The 21,746-nt window shown below is 39.7% G+C and overlaps 1 protein-coding gene across 2 annotated transcripts in view; it reads left to right on the plus strand.

Moving 5' to 3' along the window:
- The window catches only part of LOC128654564 (protein NPAT), a 118,593-nt gene that overhangs the window by 88,215 nt on the left and 8,632 nt on the right, over positions 1–21,746 (plus strand). For both annotated transcript variants that reach the window (XM_053708548.1, XM_053708549.1), the window contains 2 exons: positions 3,301–3,416; positions 3,600–3,696. In XM_053708548.1, the coding sequence (XP_053564523.1) occupies positions 3,301–3,416; positions 3,600–3,696 (213 nt within the window). The remainder of the gene's footprint in view (positions 1–3,300; positions 3,417–3,599; positions 3,697–21,746) is intronic.

A 21,746-nucleotide genomic window follows, 5' to 3' on the forward strand; every position in this document is an offset into this window, starting at 1 on the left:
GATATTGTCTTTTCTCCAACATAGGTGTGTCCGGTCCACGGCGTCATCCTTACTTGTGGGATATTCTCTTCCCCAACAGGAAATGGCAAAGAGCCCAGCAAAGCTGGTCACATGATCCCTCCTAGGCTCCGCCTTCCCCAGTCATTCTCTTTGCCGTTGTACAGGCAACATCTCCACGGAGATGGCTTAGAGTTTTTTAGTGTTTAACTCTTGTTCAGGCCAGAAAGCCTGTAACTAGAAAAATTTACCACAAAATATGGAAAAAATATATCTGTTGGTGTGAATCTAAAGGATTCCCTTGGGACAAGGTAAAAATTCCTAAGATTCTATCCTTTCTTCAAGAAGGTTTGGAGAAAGGATTATCTGCTAGTTCCTTGAAGGGACAGATTTCTGCCTTGTCTGTGTTACTTCACAAAAAGCTGGCAGCTGTGCCAGATGTTCAAGCCTTTGTTCAGGCTCTGGTTAGAATCAAGCCTGTTTACAAACCTTTGACTCCTCCTTGGAGTCTCAATTTAGTTCTTTCAGTTCTTCAGGGGGTTCCGTTTGAACCCTTACATTCCGTTGATATTAAGTTATTATCTTGGAAAGTTTTGTTTTTGGTTGCAATTTCTTCTGCTAGAAGAGTTTCAGAATTATCTGCTCTGCAGTGTTCTCCTCCTTATCTGGTGTTCCATGCAGATAAGGTGGTTTTACGTACTAAACCTGGTTTTCTTCCGAAAGTTGTTTCTAACAAAAACATTAACCAGGAGATAGTCGTGCCTTCTTTGTGTCCGAATCCAGTTTCAAAGAAGGAACGTTTGTTGCACAATTTGGGTGTTGTTCGTGCTCTAAAATTCTATTTAGATGCTACAAAGGATTTCAGACAAACATCTTCCTTGTTTGTTGTTTATTCTGGTAAAAGGAGAGGTCAAAAAGCAACTTCTACCTCTCTCTCTTTTTGGATTAAAAGCATCATCAGATTGGCTTATGAGACTGCCGGACGGCAGCCTCCTGAAAGAATCACAGCTCATTCCACTAGGGCTGTGGCTTCCACATGGGCCTTCAAGAACGAGGCTTCTGTTGATCAGATATGTAAGGCAGCGACTTGGTCTTCACTGCACACTTTTACTAAATTTTACAAGTTTGATACTTTTGCTTCTTCTGAGGCTATTTTTGGGAGAAAGGTTTTGCAAGCCGTGGTGCCTTCCATCTAGGTGACCTGATTTGCTCCCTCCCTTCATTCGTGTCCTAAAGCTTTGGTATTGGTTCCCACAAGTAAGGATGACGCCGTGGACCGGACACACCTATGTTGGAGAAAACAGAATTTATGTTTACCTGATAAATTACTTTCTCCAACGGTGTGTCCGGTCCACGGCCCGCCCTGGTTTTTTAATCAGGTCTGATGGTTTATTTTCTTTAACTACAGTCACCACGGTATCATATGGTTTCTCCTATGCAAATATTCCTCCTTTACGTCGGTCGAATGACTGGGGAAGGCGGAGCCTAGGAGGGATCATGTGACCAGCTTTGCTGGGCTCTTTGCCATTTCCTGTTGGGGAAGAGAATATCCCACAAGTAAGGATGACGCCGTGGACCGGACACACCGTTGGAGAAAGTAATTTATCAGGTAAACATAAATTCTGTTTTCTACAAGAAGGTTTAGAAAAGGGTTTATCTGCTAGTTCATTAAAGGGACAGATCTCAGCTCTGTCCATTCTGTTACACAAACGTCTGTCAGAAGTTCCTGACGTCCAGGTTTTTTGTCAGGCTTTGGCCAGGATTAAGCCTGTGTTTAAAACTGTTGCTCCACCATGGAGTTTAAACCTTGTTCTTAATGTTTTACAGGGCGTTCCGTTTGAACCCCTTCATTCCATTGATATAAAGTTGTTATCTTGGAAAGTTCTATTTTTAATGGCTATTTCCTCGGCTCGAAGAGTCTCTGAATTATCAGCCTTACATTGTGATTCTCCTTATTTGATTTTTCATTCGGATAAGGTAGTTCTGCGTACTAAACCTGGGTTCTTACCTAAGGTAGTTACTAACAGGAATATCAATCAAGAGATTGTTGTTCCTTCTTTGTGCCCAAATCCTTCTTCGAAGAAGGAACGTCTACTGCACAACCTGGATGTAGTCCGTGCTCTAAAATTTTACTTACAGGCAACTAAGGAATTTCGACAAACGTCTTCTCTGTTTGTCGTTTACTCTGGGCAGAGGAGAGGTCAAAAGGCTTCTGCTACCTCTCTTTCTTTTTGGCTTCGTAGCATAATTCGTTTAGCTTATGAGACTGCTGGACAGCAGCCTCCTGAAAGAATTACAGCTCATTCTACTAGAGCTGTGGCTTTCACTTGGGCCTTCAAGAATGAGGCCTCTGTTGAGCAGATTTGCAAGGCTGCAACTTGGTCTTCGCTTCATACTTTTTCCAAATTTTACAAATTTGACACTTTTGCTTCATCGGAGGCTATTTTTGGGAGAAAGGTTCTTCAGGTAGTGGTTCCTTCTGTATAAAGAGCCTGCCTATCCCTCCCGTCATCCGTGTACTTTTGCTTTGGTATTGGTATCCCAGAAGTAATGATGACCCGTGGACTGATCACACTTAACAGAAGAAAACATAATTTATGCTTACCTGATAAATTCCTTTCTTCTGTAGTGTGATCAGTCCACGGCCCGCCCTGTTTTTAAGGCAGGTAAATATTTTTTAATTTATACTCCAGTCACCACTTCACCCTTGGCTTTTCCTTTCTCGTTGGTCCTTGGTCGAATGACTGGGAGTGACGTAGAGGGGAGGAGCTATATGCAGCTCTGCTGGGTGAATCCTCTTGCACTTCCTGTTGGGGAGGAGTAATATCCCAGAAGTAATGATGACCCGTGGACTGATCACACTACAGAAGAAAGGAATTTATCAGGTAAGCATAAATTATGTTTTACGTAAGAACTTACCTGATAAATTCATTTCTTTCATATTAGCAAGAGTCCATGAGGCCCACCCTTTTTGTGGTGGTTATGATTTTTTTGTATAAAGCACAATTATTCCAATTCCTTATTTTTTATGCTTTCGCACTTTTGTCTTATCACCCCACTTCTTGGCTATGCGTTAAACTGATTTGTGGGTGTGGTGAGGGTGTATTTATAGGCATTTTGAGGTTTGGGAAACTTGCCCCTCCTGGTAGGAATGTATATCCCATACGTCACTAGCTCATGGACTCTTGCTAATATGAAAGAAATGAATTTATCAGGTAAGTTCTTACATAAATTATGTTATTTATATTACCATCTCAAAGTGTTTTATGTCTCTTTAACTACAAAATATGCATGTTGTTGCAGGCTCTACTATAATACTCACCTCTTCAGGCCAGCCTGTGCTGCAAGGAATGATGGGTATGTTCCCTGTATCAGTTATCGGGCAAAGTGGCAACACATTCGCTGCACCCTCTCATCAGGTAATCTCTTTATATTTTTGGGATGTTAATACTTGCCAGGGTTAAATGCATCAATGTAATGACTTCTTTCTCCCAAACTGTATGAGATACAGGGCTTTTTGTAGTTAATTGCCTTTTACTGACATTAAGGTATAAGTTAGTGGTGTAAACACATAATTATAATTTTTTTATGTTTTCTTGCAGGTTTTGCATGTTCCTGTTTCCAGAGGGATTGCTCCTAAAATACCGCTACCTCCAAGGCCTCCAAAACCTACCGCATCAAGACGTTGCGCAAACATGGGTATATTATACTCAGGGCTCAGCCGATGTGTTCAAAATTATTAACACCAAAAATTAAAAAACCGTACTAGATGACCCAGCATTGGAGTTTCTGTTCCTTGGGACACACATGGATTATATTAAATATTAAACACATGTAAAAAAAAAAATCCAAGTAGGAGGCCCCGGTCAGAGATTATCTGCTGGATAGAGAAACTCCTTAGAAGCCTTTACCTTAGATGAGCACTTACTTGACAAATGTATTGGGAATCTGTAGTTTCTATACATGCATTGGAAATACAATTTCCCAGCATTTCACATGCCTAATGTATAAGTTATGCAGGTGAAAATGTGCCTTCTTATAATCTCAGCAGAATGGCAACTTGCAAATCAGAGGTACAGGTCTCCACTTCAGGGTATCTATATGGCTCACATGAACTAGCATTCTTCTGTTGTTAAAAGCAAATTAAAAAGCATGTGATAAGAGGCTGTCTGTAGTGGCTTAGAAACAGGCAGACATTTAAATGTAATAAAGTATATTAATATAGCAATGTTGGTTGTGCAAAGCTGGGGAAAGGCATTATCTATCTTTTTAAACAATAACAAATTTGGTGTTGACTGTTCCTTTAATACAAACACAGGACTACTAATGCTGACTGATCACTAATAAGAAATTGCAGTGGGCAAGTATTAATAATATGCAGACCAGCAGTTTGTGTTCTGTACATTTTTTCCAAGCCTGTTGTGTTTCAGATTTTGACACTTTATTTAACGGGACAGTAAACACATTGCTATTTTTATGTAAAATGTTTAGTTATGCGTAAACGTTGCATGTCATTTAGCTGTGAAAATAGAGCCATTTCTAACTTTTATACTTTGAAATGCCCACTGCTGACTTCTCAAGGCTAGCCCTGCTACATATCTATTCCTAATAGTGTTTAACCTGAAAACTGCAAAACCATTCACATTTTTCCAACTTTAGAACAGTGGCTAGCATTGTTAACTGCAGACTAAAGTCCAGATTGACTCTTCCAAAAAAAGGCAAATGCTGGATGGAGGGGAAAAAATGCAATAAAAACAAAATGTATGCTTACCTGATAAATGTATTTCTTTCCGGATATGGTGAGTCCACAACGTCATCAATTACCGTTGGGAATATCACTCTTGGCCAGCAGGAGGAGGCAAAGAGCACCACAGCCAAGCTGTTAAGTATCACTCCCCTTTCCACAAATCCCAGTCATTCGACCGAAGGGAAATAGAGAAGAAAGGAGTAACACAAAGGTGTAGAGGTGCCTAAGGTTTAGTCAAAAATAACTCTCTCTTACAAAAAAGGGTGGGGTCATGGACTCACCATATCCGGAAATAAATTTATCACGTAAACATAAATTTTGTTTTCTTTCCTAAGATATGGTGAGTCCACAACGTCATCAATTACTGTTGGGAACCAATACCCAAGCTAGAGGACACAGAAGACTAGGGAGGGAAAACAAGACAGGTAGACCTAAACAGAAGACACCACTGCTTGAAGAACCTTTCTCCCAAAAGAAGCGAAAAGAATCCAAATTTGGAAAAAGTATGCTGAGGAGACCAAGTTGCAGACTTGCAAATCTGTTCCACAGAAGCTGTATTTTAAAAGCCCCAGAAAAGGAGACAGCCCTCGTGGAATGAGCTGTAATTCTCTCAAAAGGCTGCTGACCAACAGTCTCATACGCAAAATGAATTATACTTCTCAACTAGAGAGAAACGTAGTAGTCTCTTTCTGACCCTTACTCTATCCAGAGAAAACAAACCGGGTGAAGACTGGCGAAAGTCCTTAGTCGCCTATAGATAGAATTTTAGAGCACGCACAACATCCAGATTGTGCAACAAACGTTCCTTATAAGGATTAGGACTTAGGGAAGGAACAACAATTTCCTGATTAATATTTCTATCTGAAACCATTTTGGGAAGAAAACCCAACCTAGTACGAAGAACCGCATTTTTAGCATGAAAGATAAGTTAAGGCCAAGAGTTCCGAAATCTCTCAGAGCAGAAGAAACAAAAGGCTTCCAAGATAACTTAATATCAATGGAAGCAATGGCTCAAACGGAGCCTTTTGTAAAACTTAAACAACAAAGATAAGACTCCAATGAGGAGCAACAGACTCAAACACAGGCCTGATTTTGACCAGGGTCTGACAAAAAAGATTACACATTTGGCACATCTGGCAGACACTAGTGTAACAAAAAAGATAATGCAGAAAACTGACTGACAAACCAATTCTCTAGACCTACCTGGAGAAAGGACAAAATCCTAGAAATCCTGACCCTACTTCCAAGAGTAGCCCTCAGATTAACACCAATAAAGATATTTCTTTCTAATGACACAGTGAGTCCACGGATCATCTCTAATTACTATTGGGAATATCACTGGACTCACTGTGTCAAGAAAGAAAGAAATTGATCAGGTAAGCATAAATTTCGTTTTACGCCATATCCTATGGAAAAAGTTACCCCATTTGAATCACGGTCTCAATTACCGATTCAGAAAAACCGCGCTTAGACAGAACAAAATATTCAATCTCCAAGCAGAGAGCTTCAGAGCAAACGAAATTTGAATGAAGGAATGGACCCTGAATTAAAAGGTCCTTCCTCAGAAACGACCTCCAAGGTGGAAGAAATGACATCTCCACTAGGTCAGCATACCAGGTCCTGCGAGACTATCAGGGCAGCCTGGTCATCTCTTGACCCTTAAGCGTACTTTGTATGGAGGAGTGCCTACTCACCAGATGATATGTCTGACTGCTCAAGAAGTCCGCTCCCAGTATCCACTCCTGGAATATGGATAGTAGATAGACGGCAATTGTGAGCGTCCGCCCACTGAACAATCCACGCCACCTCCATCATAGCTAAGGAACTAAGTAAACCACTGAGGTGAAATTGTCCAACTAGAATGAGATCAATTGGACTAAAGACAACTGAGGCCAAACCATCAGAGCATTGAATATCGCCCTCAACTCATAAGTAGATATGGGGGAGAGTAGACTCCTCCTGAGACATAGTCTCCAGCCCAACCAGCTGGCGTCCGTAGTCACTATTACCCAGGAAGGTCTCCGGAAGCATGTGCCCTGAGACAGATACTCTTGGGCAAACCACTACGGGAGAGAATCGCATGTCGACGGTTCTAGATTTATCCACAGAGACAGAGCTACATGATCCCCGTTCCACTATCTGAGAATGCATAACAGCAGAACTCTCAAATGGAATCGAGCAAAGGGACCAATTACCTTCAAACATTGAGCCACTGAAGGCCGAACAGTAGACTGCAGGTAAAGACAGGAGGAAAGAATCTTTGATTTTCTGACCTCTAATAGAAAGATTTTCAGAGACATGATCTCTAAGAAAACTACCCCTGTAGCTGGAACAAGGGAACACATTTTCGGATTTACTTCACGTCTGCAGGAACAAAGAAAAGACAACAAAATCTCTGAACCATTACGTCGTCCAGGAAGGGCGCCACAGCAATTCTCCAAAACCTGATCACTGCCAAGATGGCCCCCAGAATCTTAGAAAAAATTCTGGGAGCAGTGGCCAGGCCAAAAGGAAGAGCCACAAACTGAAAGTGTTTGACCGAAAGGCAAATCTCAGGAACTCCAGGTCATCATGCACTGACCCTCTTGGACCAAAGGAAGAATAGAACCAATGGTTTCCATTTTGAAGGATGGAACCCAAAGGAAACTTGAGACACTTTAGAACTAGAATAGGATGAAGAGTTCCCTCTTTTTCGGGAACCACAAACAGAATAAATATAATCCTAGACCCTGTTCCTTAACAGGAACTGGAACTATCACTCCCAGGGAAGAAGGGTCCCAAAATCAATTAAAAAATGCCTCTGTTTTCTGGACCACAGATAAAATTGAGAGATGGAACCTACCGCTGGGAGGAAGGTTTGAATTCTATTTAGTAACCCTGAGATACTATGTCCGCAGCCTAACTGGGACATCTCGTTTCCAAGCTTGAAGAAAAAACAGATACATCCAGCCCCCCACTTGGTCCGATTTTAGGTTGGGTAAACCCTTCGTGCTGATGTCCTTTTAGGTTTATTCTTGTCTAGTGGTAGAAAAGATGGCATGATGAAGGACATGTAGTCCGAAACGTCGCTATCTTGTTTGTGCTCTTAGCTATGAAATAAATTCTGAAGAAATTTCCATTGGAGTGCTGCTATTCTTTTTATTTTTTATAGTGGTAGAAAAGAACCTTTTCCACACGTAAGATCAGAAATATTCCTGTCAGATCAGGACAAAACATGGTCTTACCCTTGTAAGGAAGCGCCAGAAGCTTGGATTTAGAGGATATAAAATGCTGACCAAGATTACAGCCACAACGCCCCGTGGGCTAACCCAGCGAAACCAGATATTTTGGCTCTCGGCTTAATGACTTGCATGGTAGCTTCAGAAATAAAATTGGCTAGCTTAAGAGCCTTAATTCTGTTTTGGATCTTTTCCACAGGAGTCTCTACCAAAATGGAATCGAACAAGGTGCCGCACTTGACACAGAGGCAATACAAATTTCCATATAAGCCTTCAGCTTAGGCCATTCATCCTTCAAAAAGCAGCTATCATCTATAGGGATAATAGTTCTCTAGCAAGAGTAGAAATGGCCCCTTCTACTTTAGGCACCCTGCGCCATGATATTTAATGGAGATAGCGACAGGAAACATCATTTTTAAAGACAGGAGACGGGGACAAGGAAAACCCCTGACTACTCCCATTCCTTTGAAAAATCTCCTAGCACGGTCTGGAACAGGAAACACTTCCACAGAGGAAGAAACATCAAGCAACTATAAAGTTGACTAAATTTCTTAGGGTTGACAACGACAGGCTTATCTGAGTCTTCCAAGGTAGCCAAAACCTCCCTCAACAATACACAGAGGTGTTCAAGCTAAAATCTGATACTACTTCAGCATCAGATGAAGGAATTATATTGTCTGAATCTGAGAATTCACCCTGAGAAGCCACAGACGTATCCTCGTCAGACCTTTGAGGAAAAGCAACCTGTGTAGCCGCAAGTGGAACAGATTCAAAATCTGAATCTCTAATATTCCTCATGCCTTTAGCATAGGAAAAGCGGATAATGCCACAGGTACCGCAGAAGATACCTGAGCAGCAAGTTTTGCAGGCAAAAACCTTCTCCAGGAGGCCAAGAGGAACTGCAGTGCACTGTATGTGACGCCATAGAGGCTTTGGGACGTTTAAGGAGAAAACTCTGGCATAGCCTGAACAGCATCAGAGGCAACACAAATCTGCATTAAAAAATCCAAGTTGAACATGCAGCACAGAATTGCATTGTAAAACAATTTGTGCTTCAAGGCATATGAAACATTCTGCCAGTACTTAAGTTGGCGGGGACAATTGTGGGGTGGGGGAGAGAAGAGAGCTGTTTGGGAGGGATCAGGGGGTCTGATGTTTTAGGTGGGAGGCTGAGCTCTAAACTAAAGCTAAAATTAACCCTGCAAGCTCCCTACAAGCTACATAATTAACCCCATCACTGCTAGCCATAATACACGTGTGATGCGCAGCGGCATTTGGCGGCCTTCTGATTACCACAAAGCAACGCCAAAGCCATATATGTCTGCTATTTCTGAATAAAGGGGATCCCAGAGAAGCATTTACAACCATTTGTGCCATAATTGAACAAGCTGTTTGTAAATGATTTCAGTGAGAAACCTAAAATTTTGAAAAATGTAACGTTTTTTTTAATTTGATCGCATTTGGCGGTGAAATGGTGGCATGAAATATACCAAAATGGGCCTAGATCAATACTTGGGGTTGTCTACTACACTATACTAAAGCTAAAATTGCCCCTAAAAGCTCCCTACATGCTCCCTAATTAACCCCTTCACTGCTGGGCATAATACACGTGTAGTGCGCAGTGGCATTTAGCAGCCTTCTAATTACCAAAAAGCAACGCCAAAGCCATATATGTCTGCTATTTCTGAACAAAGAGGATCCCAGAGATTAATTTAAAATAATTTAAGCCATAATTGCACAAGCTGTTTGTAAATCATTTCAGTGAGAAACCAAAAGTTTGTGAAAAAATTAGTGAAAAAGTGAACATTTTTTTGTATTTAATCGCATTTGGCGGTGAAATGGTGGCATGAAATATACCAAAATGGGCCTAGATCAATACTTTGGGATGTCTACTAAAAAAAAATATATACATGTCAATGGATATTCAGAGGTTCCTGAAAGATATTAGTGTTCTAATGTAACTAGCACTAATTTTGAAAAATAATGGTTTGGAAATAGCAAAGTGCTACTTGTATTTATGGCCCTATAACTTATACAAAAAGCAAAGAAGATGTAAACATTGGGTATTTCTAAACTCAGGACAAAATTTAGAAACTATTTAGCATGGGTGTTTTTTGGTGGTTGTAGATGTGTAACAGATTTTGGGGGTCAAGGTTAGAAAAAGTGTGTTTTTTTCAATTTTTTCCTCATATTTTATAAAAAATTTTATAGTAAATTATAAGATATGATGAAAATAATGGTATTTTTAGAAAGTCCATTTAATGGCGAGAAAAACGGTATATAATATGTGTGGGTACAGTAAATGAGTAAGAGGAATATTACAGCTAAACACAAACACTGCAGAAATGTAAAAATAGCCTTGGTCCCAAACAGACAAAAAATGGAAAAGTGCTGTGGTCATTAAGGGGTTAAATAAAGACCACAGAGACGTTTAGAGCCAAAATAACATGTCTAACGATATAGCAAATGTTTGACCCAACACGCTTAACAGTGCTTAAAACACCTAGATTTTAGTATCTCTTCACAGAACCGTCTTATGTTTTAACATCCTCGGAGAATTTGAATAAAATCATGAGCCCAAAAATAGTTAACTCCTCCATAAAGGAGATTATGCACAGTCTCTTGTCTCACATACAAAATATGCCTGCTCACTGCCTGCAATTAATCCTGTACCCAGAATTCTAGTCACATATTTTTATATAAATGCAGAGAGAGTTTCCATTAACCCCTTCAGTGCCAGTCTCCCACCCAGAAGACTAAAAGGCACTTACCTGCAGTCTGGCCGTCCCACAGGAGGACAGTTTACAAGGCATGAGAGGACACATGCTCCTCACAGAGACCTGTAGAAGAGAAAGAACAGAGAACACCTACTCTGGCTTTCTATAATAGGGCAGCAACATGTTGGGAAAACTCAGCGAGGCCCACCTCACAAGTTCCTAACTGCTTTAAAGCCACCACTACCATACTGAAGAGATTAACGTGGAGTACGGCTAGACCCAAAAATCTTGCTTGAAGCAAAGGAAATTCAATTTTCTGCAGACACTAAAACTTCACCTCCTCCATGCACCAAGGCAAAGAGAATGGCTGGGGTTTGTGGGAAGGGGAGTGATACTTAAAGGGACACACAATCAAAATTAAACTTTCATTATTCAGATAGAGCATGCCATTTTAAACAACTTTCCAATTTATTTCCATTAACAAAATGTGCACAGTCTTTTTGTATTTAAACTTTTTGAGTCACCAGCTCCTACTGAGCATGTGCAATAAGTGTGTATGCATTTGTGAATGGCTGATGGCTGTCACATGGTACGTGTATGCATTTGTGAATGGCTGATAGCTGTCACATGGTACAGGGGGAGTGGAAAAAGACATAACTTTTAAAATTGTCAGAAAAAAAAATCTACTACTCATTTGAAGTTCAGACTAAGTGCTATTGCATTGTCTCGTTATCTTGCATTTGTTGATTATGCAAATCTACTGTGTTGACTGGTCCTTTAACAGCTTGGCAGTGGTGTTCTTTGCCCCTTGCTGGCCAGGAGTGATATTCCCAACAGTAATTGATGACGTGGACTCGCCATATCTTAGGAAAGAAAAAGGATGTTAATTTGATTTAAAAACATGAAGACTTGGCTGATATGCTATTTAATAGCAGCACAATAAAAATGTATTGTAGTTACAAGGTGTTTAAGAGGTGAGCACAAAGACTCCAATAATGGTGTTACTATACACTTGTACATTTAAAATTCAGACTTACATCCTATGACCGTTCATCCCTGAGTTTTCGGTTAGTGTTATTTGTATTTCTTTCATGTAATTAGCAAGAGTCCATGAGCTAGTGACGTATGGGATATACATTCCTACCAGGAGGGGCAAAGTTTCCCAAACCTCAAAATGCCTATAAATACACCCCTCACCACACCCACGAATCAGTTTTTACAAACTTTGCCTCCTATGGAGGTGGTGAAGTAAGTTTGTGCTAGATTCTACGTTGATATGCGCTCCGCAGCAGGTTGGAGCCCGGTTTTCATCTCAGCGTGCAGTGAATGTCAGAGGGATGTGAGGAGAGTATTGCCTATTTGAATTCAATGATCTCCTTCTACGGGGTCTATTTCATAGGTTCTCTGTTATCGGTCGTAGAGATTCATCTCTTACCTCCCTTTTCAGATCGACGATATACTCTTGTATATACCATTACCTCTACTGATTCTCGTTTCAGTACTGGTTTGGCTTTCTACTACATGTAGATGAGTGTCCTGGGGTAAGTAAGTCTTATTTTCTGTGACACTCTAAGCTATGGTTGGGCACTTTTATATAAAGTTCTAAATATATGTATTCAAACATTTATTTGCCTTGACTCAGGATGTTCAACGTTCCTTATTTCAGACAGTCAGTTTCATATTTGGGATAATGCATATGAATCAATCATTTTTTTCTTACCTTAAAATTTGACTTTTTTCCCTGTGGGCTGATAGGCTCGCGGGGGCTGAAAATGCTTCATTTTATTGTGTCATTCTTGGCGCTGACTTTTTTGGTGCAAATTTTTTTTTCTGTTGCGTCATTTTTGACGTTTTTTTGCGCCAAAAGTGTCGGCGTTCCGGATGTGGCGTCATTTTTGGCGCCAAAAGCATTTAGGCGCCAAATAATGTGGGCGTCTTTTTTGGCGCTAAAAAATATGGGCGTCACTATTGTCTCCACATTATTTAAGTCTCATTATTTATTGCTTCTGGTTGCTAGAAGCTTGTTCACTGGCATTTTTTCCCATTCCTGAAACTGTCATTTAAGGAATTTGATCAATTTTGTTTTATATGTTGTTTTTTCTATTACATATTGCAAGATGTCCCAGATTGACACTGAGTCAGAAGATACTTCTGGAAAAACGCTGCCTGGTGCTGGATCGACCAAAGTTAAGTGTATCTGCTGTAAACTTGTGGTATCTGTTCCTCCAGCTGTTGTTTGTAATGAATGTCATGACAAACTTGTTAATGCAGATAATATTTCCTTTAGTAATGTTACATTACCTGTTGCTGTTCCGTCAACATCTAATACTCAGAGTGTTCCTGTTAACATAAGAGATTTTGTTTCTAAATCCATTAAGAAGGCCATGTCTGTTATTCCTCCTTGTAGTAAACGTAAAAGGTCTTTTAAAACTTCTCATTTTTCAGATGAATTTTTAAATGAACATCATCATTCTGATTCTGATAATGGTTCCTCTGGTTCAGAGGATTCTGTCTCAGAGGTTGATGCTGATAAATCTTCATATTTATTCAAAATGGAATTTATTCGTTCTTTACTTAAAGAAGTCTTAATTGCATTAGAAATAGAGGATTCTGGTCCTCTTGATACTAAATCTAAACGTTTAAATAAGGTTTTTAAATCTCCTGTAGTTATTCCAGAAGTTTTTCCTGTCCCTGATGCTATTTCTGAAGTAATCTCCAGGGAATGGAATAATTTGGGTAATTCATTTACTCCTTCTAAACGTTTTAAGCAATTATATCGTGTGCCTGCTGACAAATTAGAGTTTTGGGACAAAATCCCTAAAGTTGATGGGGCTATCTCTACTCTTGCTAAACGTACTATTATTCCTACGGCAGATAGTACTTCCTTTAAGGATCCTTTAGATAGGAAGATTGAATCCTTTCTAAGAAAAGCTTACTTATGTTCAGGTAATCTTCTTAGACCAGCTATATATTTAGCGGATGTTGCTGCAGCTTCAACTTTTTGGTTAGAAGCTTTAGCGCAACAAGTAACAGATTATAATTCTCATAGCATTGTTAATCTTCTTCAACATGCTAATAACTTTATTTGTGATGCCATCTTTGATATCATTAGAGTCGATGTCAGATATATATCTCTAGCTATTTTAGCTAGAAGAGCTTTATGGCTTAAAACTTGGAATGCTGATATGTCTTCTAAGTCAACTTTGCTTTCCCTTTCTTTCCAGGGTAATACATTATTTGGTTCTCAGTTGGATTCTATTATCTCAACTGTTACTGGAGGGAAAGGAACTTTTTTACCACAGGATAAAAAATCTAAAGGTAAATTTAGGTCTAATAATCGTTTTCGTTCCTTTCGTCACAATAAGGAACAAAAGCCTGATCCTTCACCCACAGGAGCGGTATCAGTTTGGAAACCATCTCCAGTCTGGAATAAATCCAAGCCTTTTAGAAAACCAAAGCCAGCTCCCAAGTCCACCTGAAGGTACGGCCCTCATTCCAGCCCAGCTGGTAGGGGGCAGATTACGTTTTTTCAAATAAATTTGGATCAATTCAATTCACAATCTTTGGATTCAGAACATTGTTTCAGAAGGGTACAGAATTGGGTTCAAGATAAGGCCTCCTGCAAAGAGATTTTTTCTTTCCCGTGTCCCAGTAAATCCAGCGAAAGCTCAATCATTTCTGAAATGTGTTTCAGATCTAGAGTTGGCTGGAGTAATTATGCCAGTTCCAGTTCTGGAACAGGGGCTGGGGTTTTATTCAAATCTCTTCATTGTACCAAAGAAGAATTCCTTCAGACCAGTTCTGGATCTAAAAATATTGAATAGTTATGTAAGGATACCAACATTCAAAATGGTAACTATAAGGACTATCCTGCCTTTTGTTCAGCAAGGGCATTATATGTCCACAATAGATTTACAGGATGCATATCTGCATATTCCGATTCATCCAGATCACTATCAGTTTCTGAGATTCTCTTTCCTAGACAAGCATTACCAGTTTGTGGCTCTGCCGTTTGGCCTAGCAACAGCTCCAAGAATTTTTACAAAGGTTCTCGGTGCCCTTCTGTTTGTAATCAGGGAACAGGGTATTGTGGTATTTCCTTATTTGGACGATATCTTGGTACTTGCTCAGTCTTCACATTTAGCAGAATCTCATACGAATCGACTTGTGTTGTTTCTTCAAGATCATGGTTGGAGGATCAATTTACCGAAAAGTTCATTGATTCCTCAGACAAGGGTCACCTTTTTAGGTTTCCAGATAGATTCAGTGTCCATGACTCTGTCTCTGACAGACAAGAGACGTCTAAAATTGATCTCAGCTTGTCGAAACCTTCAATCACAATCATTCCCTTCGGTAGCCTTATGCATGGAAATTCTAGGTCTTATGACTGCTGCATCGGACGCGATCCCCTTTGCTTGTTTTCACATGCGACCTCTTCAGCTCTGTATGCTGAACCAGTGGTGCAGGGATTACACAAAGATATCTCAATTAATATCTTTAAAACCGATAGTACAACACTCTCTGACATGGTGGACAGATCACCATCGTTTAGTTCAGGGGGCTTCTTTTGTTCTTCCGACCTGGACTGTAATTTCAACAGATGCAAGTCTGACAGGTTGGGGAGCTGTTTGGGGGTCTCTGACAGCACAAGGGGTTTGGGAATCTCAGGAGGTGAGATTACCAATCAATATTTTGGAACTCCGTGCAATTTTCAGAGCTCTTCAGTCATGGCCTCTTCTAAAGAGAGAATCGTTCATTTGTTTTCAGACAGACAATGTCACAACTGTGGCATACATCAATCATCAAGGAGGGACTCACAGTCCTCTGGCTATGAAAGAAGTATCTTGAATACTGGTATGGGCGGAATCCAGCTCCTGTCTAGCTTCTGCGGTTCATATCCCAGGTATAGACAATTGGGAAGCGGATTATCTCAGTCGCCAAACGTTACATCCGGGCGAATGGTCTCTTCACCCAGAGGTATTTCTTCAGATTGTTCAAATGTGGGGACTTCCAGAAATAGATCTGATGGCTTCTCATCTAAACAAGAAACTTCCCAGGTATCTGTCCAGATCCAGCGATCCTCAGGCGGAAGCAGTGGATGCATTGTCACTTCCTTGGAAGTATCATCCTGCCTATCTCTTTCCGCCTCTAGTTCTTCTTCCAAGAGTAATCTCCAAGATTCTGAAGGAATGCTCGTTTGTTCTGCTGGTGGCTCCAGCATGGCCTCACAGGTTTTGGTATGCAGATCTTGTCCGGATGGCATCTTGCCAACCGTGGACTCTTCCGTTAAGACCAGACCTTCTGTCACAAGGTCCTTTTTTCCATCAGGATCTCAAATCCTTAAATTTAAAGGTATGGAGATTGAACGCTTGATTCTTAGTCAAAGAGGTTTCTCTGACTCTGTGATTAATACTATGTTACAGGCTCGTAAATCTGTATCTAGGAAGATATATTATAGAGTCTGGAAGACTTACATTTCTTGGTGTCTTTCTCATCATTTTTCCTGGCATTCTTTTAGAATTCCGAGAATTTTACAGTTTCTTCAGGATGGTTTGGATAAAGGTTTGTCTGCAAGTTCCTTGAAAGGACAAATCTCTGCTCTTTCTGTTCTTTTTCACAGAAAAATTGCTAATCATCCTGCTATTCATTGTTTTGTACAAGCTTTGGTTCGTATAAAACCTGTCATTAAGTCAATTTCTCCTCCTTGGAGTTTGAATTTGGTTCTGGGGGCTCTTCAAGCTCCTCCGTTTGAACCTATGCATTCATTGGACATTAAATTACTTTCTTGGAAAGTTTTGTTTCTTTTGGCCATCTCTTCTGCTAGAAGAGTTTCTGAATTATCTGCTCTTTCTTGTGAGTCTCCTTTTCTGATTTTTCATCAGGATAAGGCGGTGTTGCGAACTTCTTTTAAATTTTTACCTAAGGTTGTGAATTCTAACAACATTAGTAGAGAAATTGTGGTTCCTTCATTATGTCCTAATCCTAAGAATTCTAATGAGAAATCATTGCATTCTTTGGATGTAGTTAGAGCTTTGAAATATTATGTTGAAGCTACTAAGAATTTCCGAAAGACTTCTAGTCTATTTGTTATCTTTTCCGGTTCTAGGAAAGGTCAGAAGGCCTCTGCCATTTCTTTGTCATCTTGGTTAAAATCTTTAATTCATCATGCCTATGTCGAGTCGGGTAAAACTCCGCCTCAGAGGATTACAGCTCATTCTACTAGGTCAGTTTCTACTTCCTGGGCGTTTAGGAATGAAGCTTCGGTCGATCAGATTTGCAAAGCAGCAACTTGGTCTTCTTTGCATACTTTTACTAAATTCTACCATTTTGATGTGTTTTCTTCTTCTGAAGCAGTTTTTGGTAGAAAAGTACTTCAGGCAGCTGTTTCAGTTTGATTCTTCTGCTTATAATTTCAGGGTTTTTTTTCATTCTAAGATTTAAACTTTATTTTGGGTGTGGATTATTTTCAGCGGAATTGGCTGTCTTTATTTTATCCTTCCCTCTCTAGTGACTCTTGCGTGGAAGATCCACATCTTGGGTAGTCATTATCCCATACGTCACTAGCTCATGGACTCTTGCTAATTACATGAAAGAAAACATAATTTATGTAAGAACTTACCTGATAAATTCATTTCTTTCATATTAGCAAGAGTCCATGAGGCCCACCCTTTTTGTGGTGGTTATGATTTTTTTGTATAAAGCACAATTATTCCAATTCCTTATTTTTTATGCTTTCGCACTTTTTTCTTATCACCCCACTTCTTGGCTATGCGTTAAACTGATTTGTGGGTGTGGTGAGGAGTGTATTTATAGGCATTTTGAGGTTTGGGAAACTTTGCCCCTCCTGGTAGGAATGTATATCCCATACGTCACTAGCTCATGGACTCTTGCTAATATGAAAGAAATGAATTTATCAGCTAAGTTCTTACATAAATTATGTTTTTTACATTACAGTTCATTGGATAGCGTTATCCCAATGATAAAAATTTAAAAACATTACAGGAATAATTGTAGTGTAGATATAAGTATGATAATACTAACTGATATACATTTATTTTGGCAAAATTGAAAAAGTCTAAGATTCAAGCAAGTTTGATATTTAATATACATTTCATTTCTAGTTGATTTGCACTCCTATGGGATCGAATCCAAGTCTGTAGTAAATCACCATAGAGGTTATATTCTTAGCGGATACATTGTCTGTTTTATGATGTATGTGTTATTTTATTTTTGGATATGATTGTATGCTATTTATACGACTAGCATTTATCTTTTAAATTTTGTACAAATTGAATGGTTTATGATCATATCTAAACAAACACATAATTGGTATTTCTAACAAACCGCTATTAATAATATTTTTGTCTACAATGAATTAACTTTATTGATATTTTATATCCTTTATTGCATGTATAGAGGTTCCCAGTTAATTTTTAATGATTGTTTTCAATTTTAAGAATGTTTCTTAAAAGTATGCTGTTTAATATAATAAACCAACAAGTGCTAAGAGCTAGTCAGGTAATATAGCTGCAAGGGTTAAACTAGAATTGTACTTATCCTGCAGCTTTTTGATTGGATATGTTTGAATAGTTGTAACTGATTTAACAGCTGATGAAAGCATTCTCCTAATGCTCTGATGAACTGCCTGTAAGGCAGGAAACGCGTCAGCAGTGGAGTCTCTCTGTGTGCTGTGCCAGGTCTGTTTTACGAATTTCGAATAAAATGTTGTTTTAAATTTACCTGTATCTCTCTCTCTCCTTACTGCCTTTACTGGAACTGTGAATTTATTTTATTTATAAAATATTTTACCAGGAAGGATACATTGAGATTTCTCTCGTTTTCAAGTATGTCCTGGGTCCACAAAACATTGCATTGATACAGTAGGGTATAATAAAATTAAAAAACAATAATACACAATATATGCAAAAATTTTACATAGAACAGGTAGGAAATATATAATCAACCATGACAGGTGCATTCTGTTTTGAGATATGTAGAGAGGGATCTCTTAAAAGATATTAGGCTTGGGGAAGGTTTGAAAGTGTGCGGGAGGTCATTCCATAACTGTGGCGCTCTGTAGGAAAAGGAGGATCGAGCTGCTTTCTTTTTGTATTGAGGCAAGCTAAATAATGTGTTTGTACTGGATCGGAGGTTATAGGAGGTGGGAATAGTCGGGGAGAGCATTCTGCTCAGGTAGGGTGGGAGCTTCCCAGAAAGGCTCTTAAACACAAGGCAGGAAAGATGGAGGGTGCGTCTGGATTCCAGCGACAGCCAGTTTAGTTCTTTTAGCATGTCACAATGGTGGGTCCTGTAGTTACATTGTAGCACAAAGCGGCAGAACGAGTTATACAATGTATTACGTTTATTAAGGTGAGTTTGCGGTGCAGGTGCATATACTACTTCCCTATAATCCATGATAGGCATCAGCATTTGCTGTACAATCTTTTCCTTTACTGTAGGGCTGAGGCAAGATTTGTTTCTGTACAGGGCACCTAATTTTGGATAAAGTTTTGATGCAAGTTTTTCTATGTGGGGGCCAAAAGATAGATTAGGGTCTAACAACATACCCAAGTATTTGAAAGAGTGGACTGCAGTAAGCGTGCAATTGGATTTTGTTTTTATGCATAGGTGGGAATTTTGTAATTTGTGTAATTTAGGACCTGTTCCAAAGATCATTGTGACAGTTTTGTCAGTGTTTAGGAAGAGTTTGTATTTTGAGATCCACTTTTCTACCTCTGTGACCTGGTCTTGGAGCACTGCTTCAAGCTGTGGCAGATCAGATTTGTTTGCATAGATTACTGTGTCGTCTGCGTACATGTGTACAGTTGAAGATTTGCAGACATTAGGCAGATCATTTATAAATAATGTGAATAGTAGGGGGCCGAGAATGGAACCTTGGGGAACACCACACGTGACTGGGAGAGGGAGTCACTGTTAGAAATGGAGACATATTGTGATCTATCTGATACATATGATCTAAACCAGGTTAACGGATGATCAGCAATACCAGAGTTTTTTAGTTTGAGCAGTAGTATGTCGTGGTCCACTGTGTCAAAAGCCTTTGCGAAATCAAGGAAAATAGCTCCAGTTAGGTCTCCTTGTTCCATGCCCGTTTGGATGTCGTTGCAAACTTTTAGGAGGGCAGTTGTAGTGGAGTGATTCGGTCGAAAACCTGATTGATCAGGGGTCAGATAGTTAGAAAGTTGGTAATATTCGCATAATTGCGTATGGACGCATTTTTCTAAGATTTTTGATAATACTGGGAGCAATGATATAGGGCGATAGTTAAAAACCAAGGTTAACTCCCCACTTTTATGAATAGGCACTACTCTTGCAGTTTTCCAGAGTTTGGGTATATATCCAGACATCAAGGATTCATTAATTAGGGTTGTGACAGGCTTAGCAATTGCCGGCGCACTGAGCTTCAACGGCATTGCTGGGATTTGATCAGGTCCAGACTGTTTTTTTTTTTTTCATTTTTAGATTATTAAGGTGTTTCTTAACGACATTGATGGGTACAGGTCTAAAATTGAACTTCTCTATATTGGGTCTTTGGTGTTTTAGTGGGGCCTGATCCACATTTGTAGTTTCAGGATGCGTGCCATTAATTAGTTTGTCAATCAGGGTGGTGGAGCATCCAACAAAATAATTGTTAAAGGCATTTGCTACTTCTATGGGGAGTTGCAGGTTTTGGTTATCCACTTTGATAGTGGAGGGTTGGGAGTGGATTGGTGGATTTTGTAAGTTATTTATGAGTTTCCAAAACTTTCTATGGTTAGATATGTTATTCAGATTTTTACAGAAATAGTGGGCCTTGGACAATTTTGTTTGTTTAGTGCATATATTTCGCCATTGTCTATATACACAGTGATCGTTCATAGAGCCAGTATGCTTGAACTTTGACCGCAATGAATCCCGAAATTGGTACATTTGAATGAGGTCAGCTGTGATCCAGTTCAAGTGTGCTCCTTTTACTCTCACCTTACGCAGCGGGGCATGTAAATTCCAAACTTGTAGGAGTTCAGACTGAAAAAATTCAACGGCAGAGTCTAGATCTGGGATTAGGTTTAATCTGTGCCAGGGGAGGTTCTTGATGTCATTTAGAAATGATTGAATATTACATTTTTTGAAGGACCTGGTGATTTTAACCTTGGGAGAGGATTTAGTAGCCATTATTTTGCGCACACAGTACACTAAGCAGTGGTCACTGAAATTGTTAGGGAGAACACCTGCCTCCTGGATTCGGTCAGTAGAAGTGGAGAGAATCCAGTCGAGCAGGGTATGATTATGGCTTTTGATGTTTATGCGAGTTGGGGAGGAGATTAATTGCGTTAGCTGCAAAGATTTAAACATCGAGCGACAACTGTTATTTTTGGATTCAGCCAATCAATATTAAAATCTCAAAAAAACAAAATTTCACTTTTTGGGTTTTGAGCTATGGATTCACTAAGGAGATGTGCTATGTCCGAAATGGAATGCGCAGGGGAGCTAGGTGGGCGGTAGATTCCTGCAACAATGATTGATTTACTGCACGGGATCTCAATTTTGCCAGAAAGGAAATCAAAGGTGGCAGGAGAGCTAGATTTTTGTATGGGGGTGAACTTTGTGGAATTGTCAACATAGATTACAATGCCGCCTCCTCTCTTTGCTCTGTCATTTCTATGGCATGAGTACCCATGTATTGCAATGGCAGAGTCAGGTATTTTTGCAGTTAGCCACGATTCACAGATCACAATGCTTTTGGGCTTGTATTGCGAACACCAAGCTTGCAGTGCATCGATTTTTGGTAGTAAGCTGCGGATATTACAGTGCACAAAAGAGAGGCCTTTTTTAGCTGGAAGGCTAGGAATGGAATTTGCTGGGGGACCAGGGTTAGACTCTACATCATTTGCAAGGGCAAGTAACATCAGGAATAGGAATTTGGACATAGTTTTTCTTTGGCCATATAGTGAATGGCATACTTTATAATTTTGTGAGGTGGGGGTAGGAGGGTTATTTTTTTATAACTCTCCACCAGCACTCAGCAGATAAGTTACAGCAACAGAGCAGGCCATGGTGTATGATGAT

This window comes from Bombina bombina, chromosome 3, assembly GCF_027579735.1.
Source record: "Bombina bombina isolate aBomBom1 chromosome 3, aBomBom1.pri, whole genome shotgun sequence".
Taxonomy (NCBI): Eukaryota; Metazoa; Chordata; class Amphibia; order Anura; family Bombinatoridae; genus Bombina; species Bombina bombina.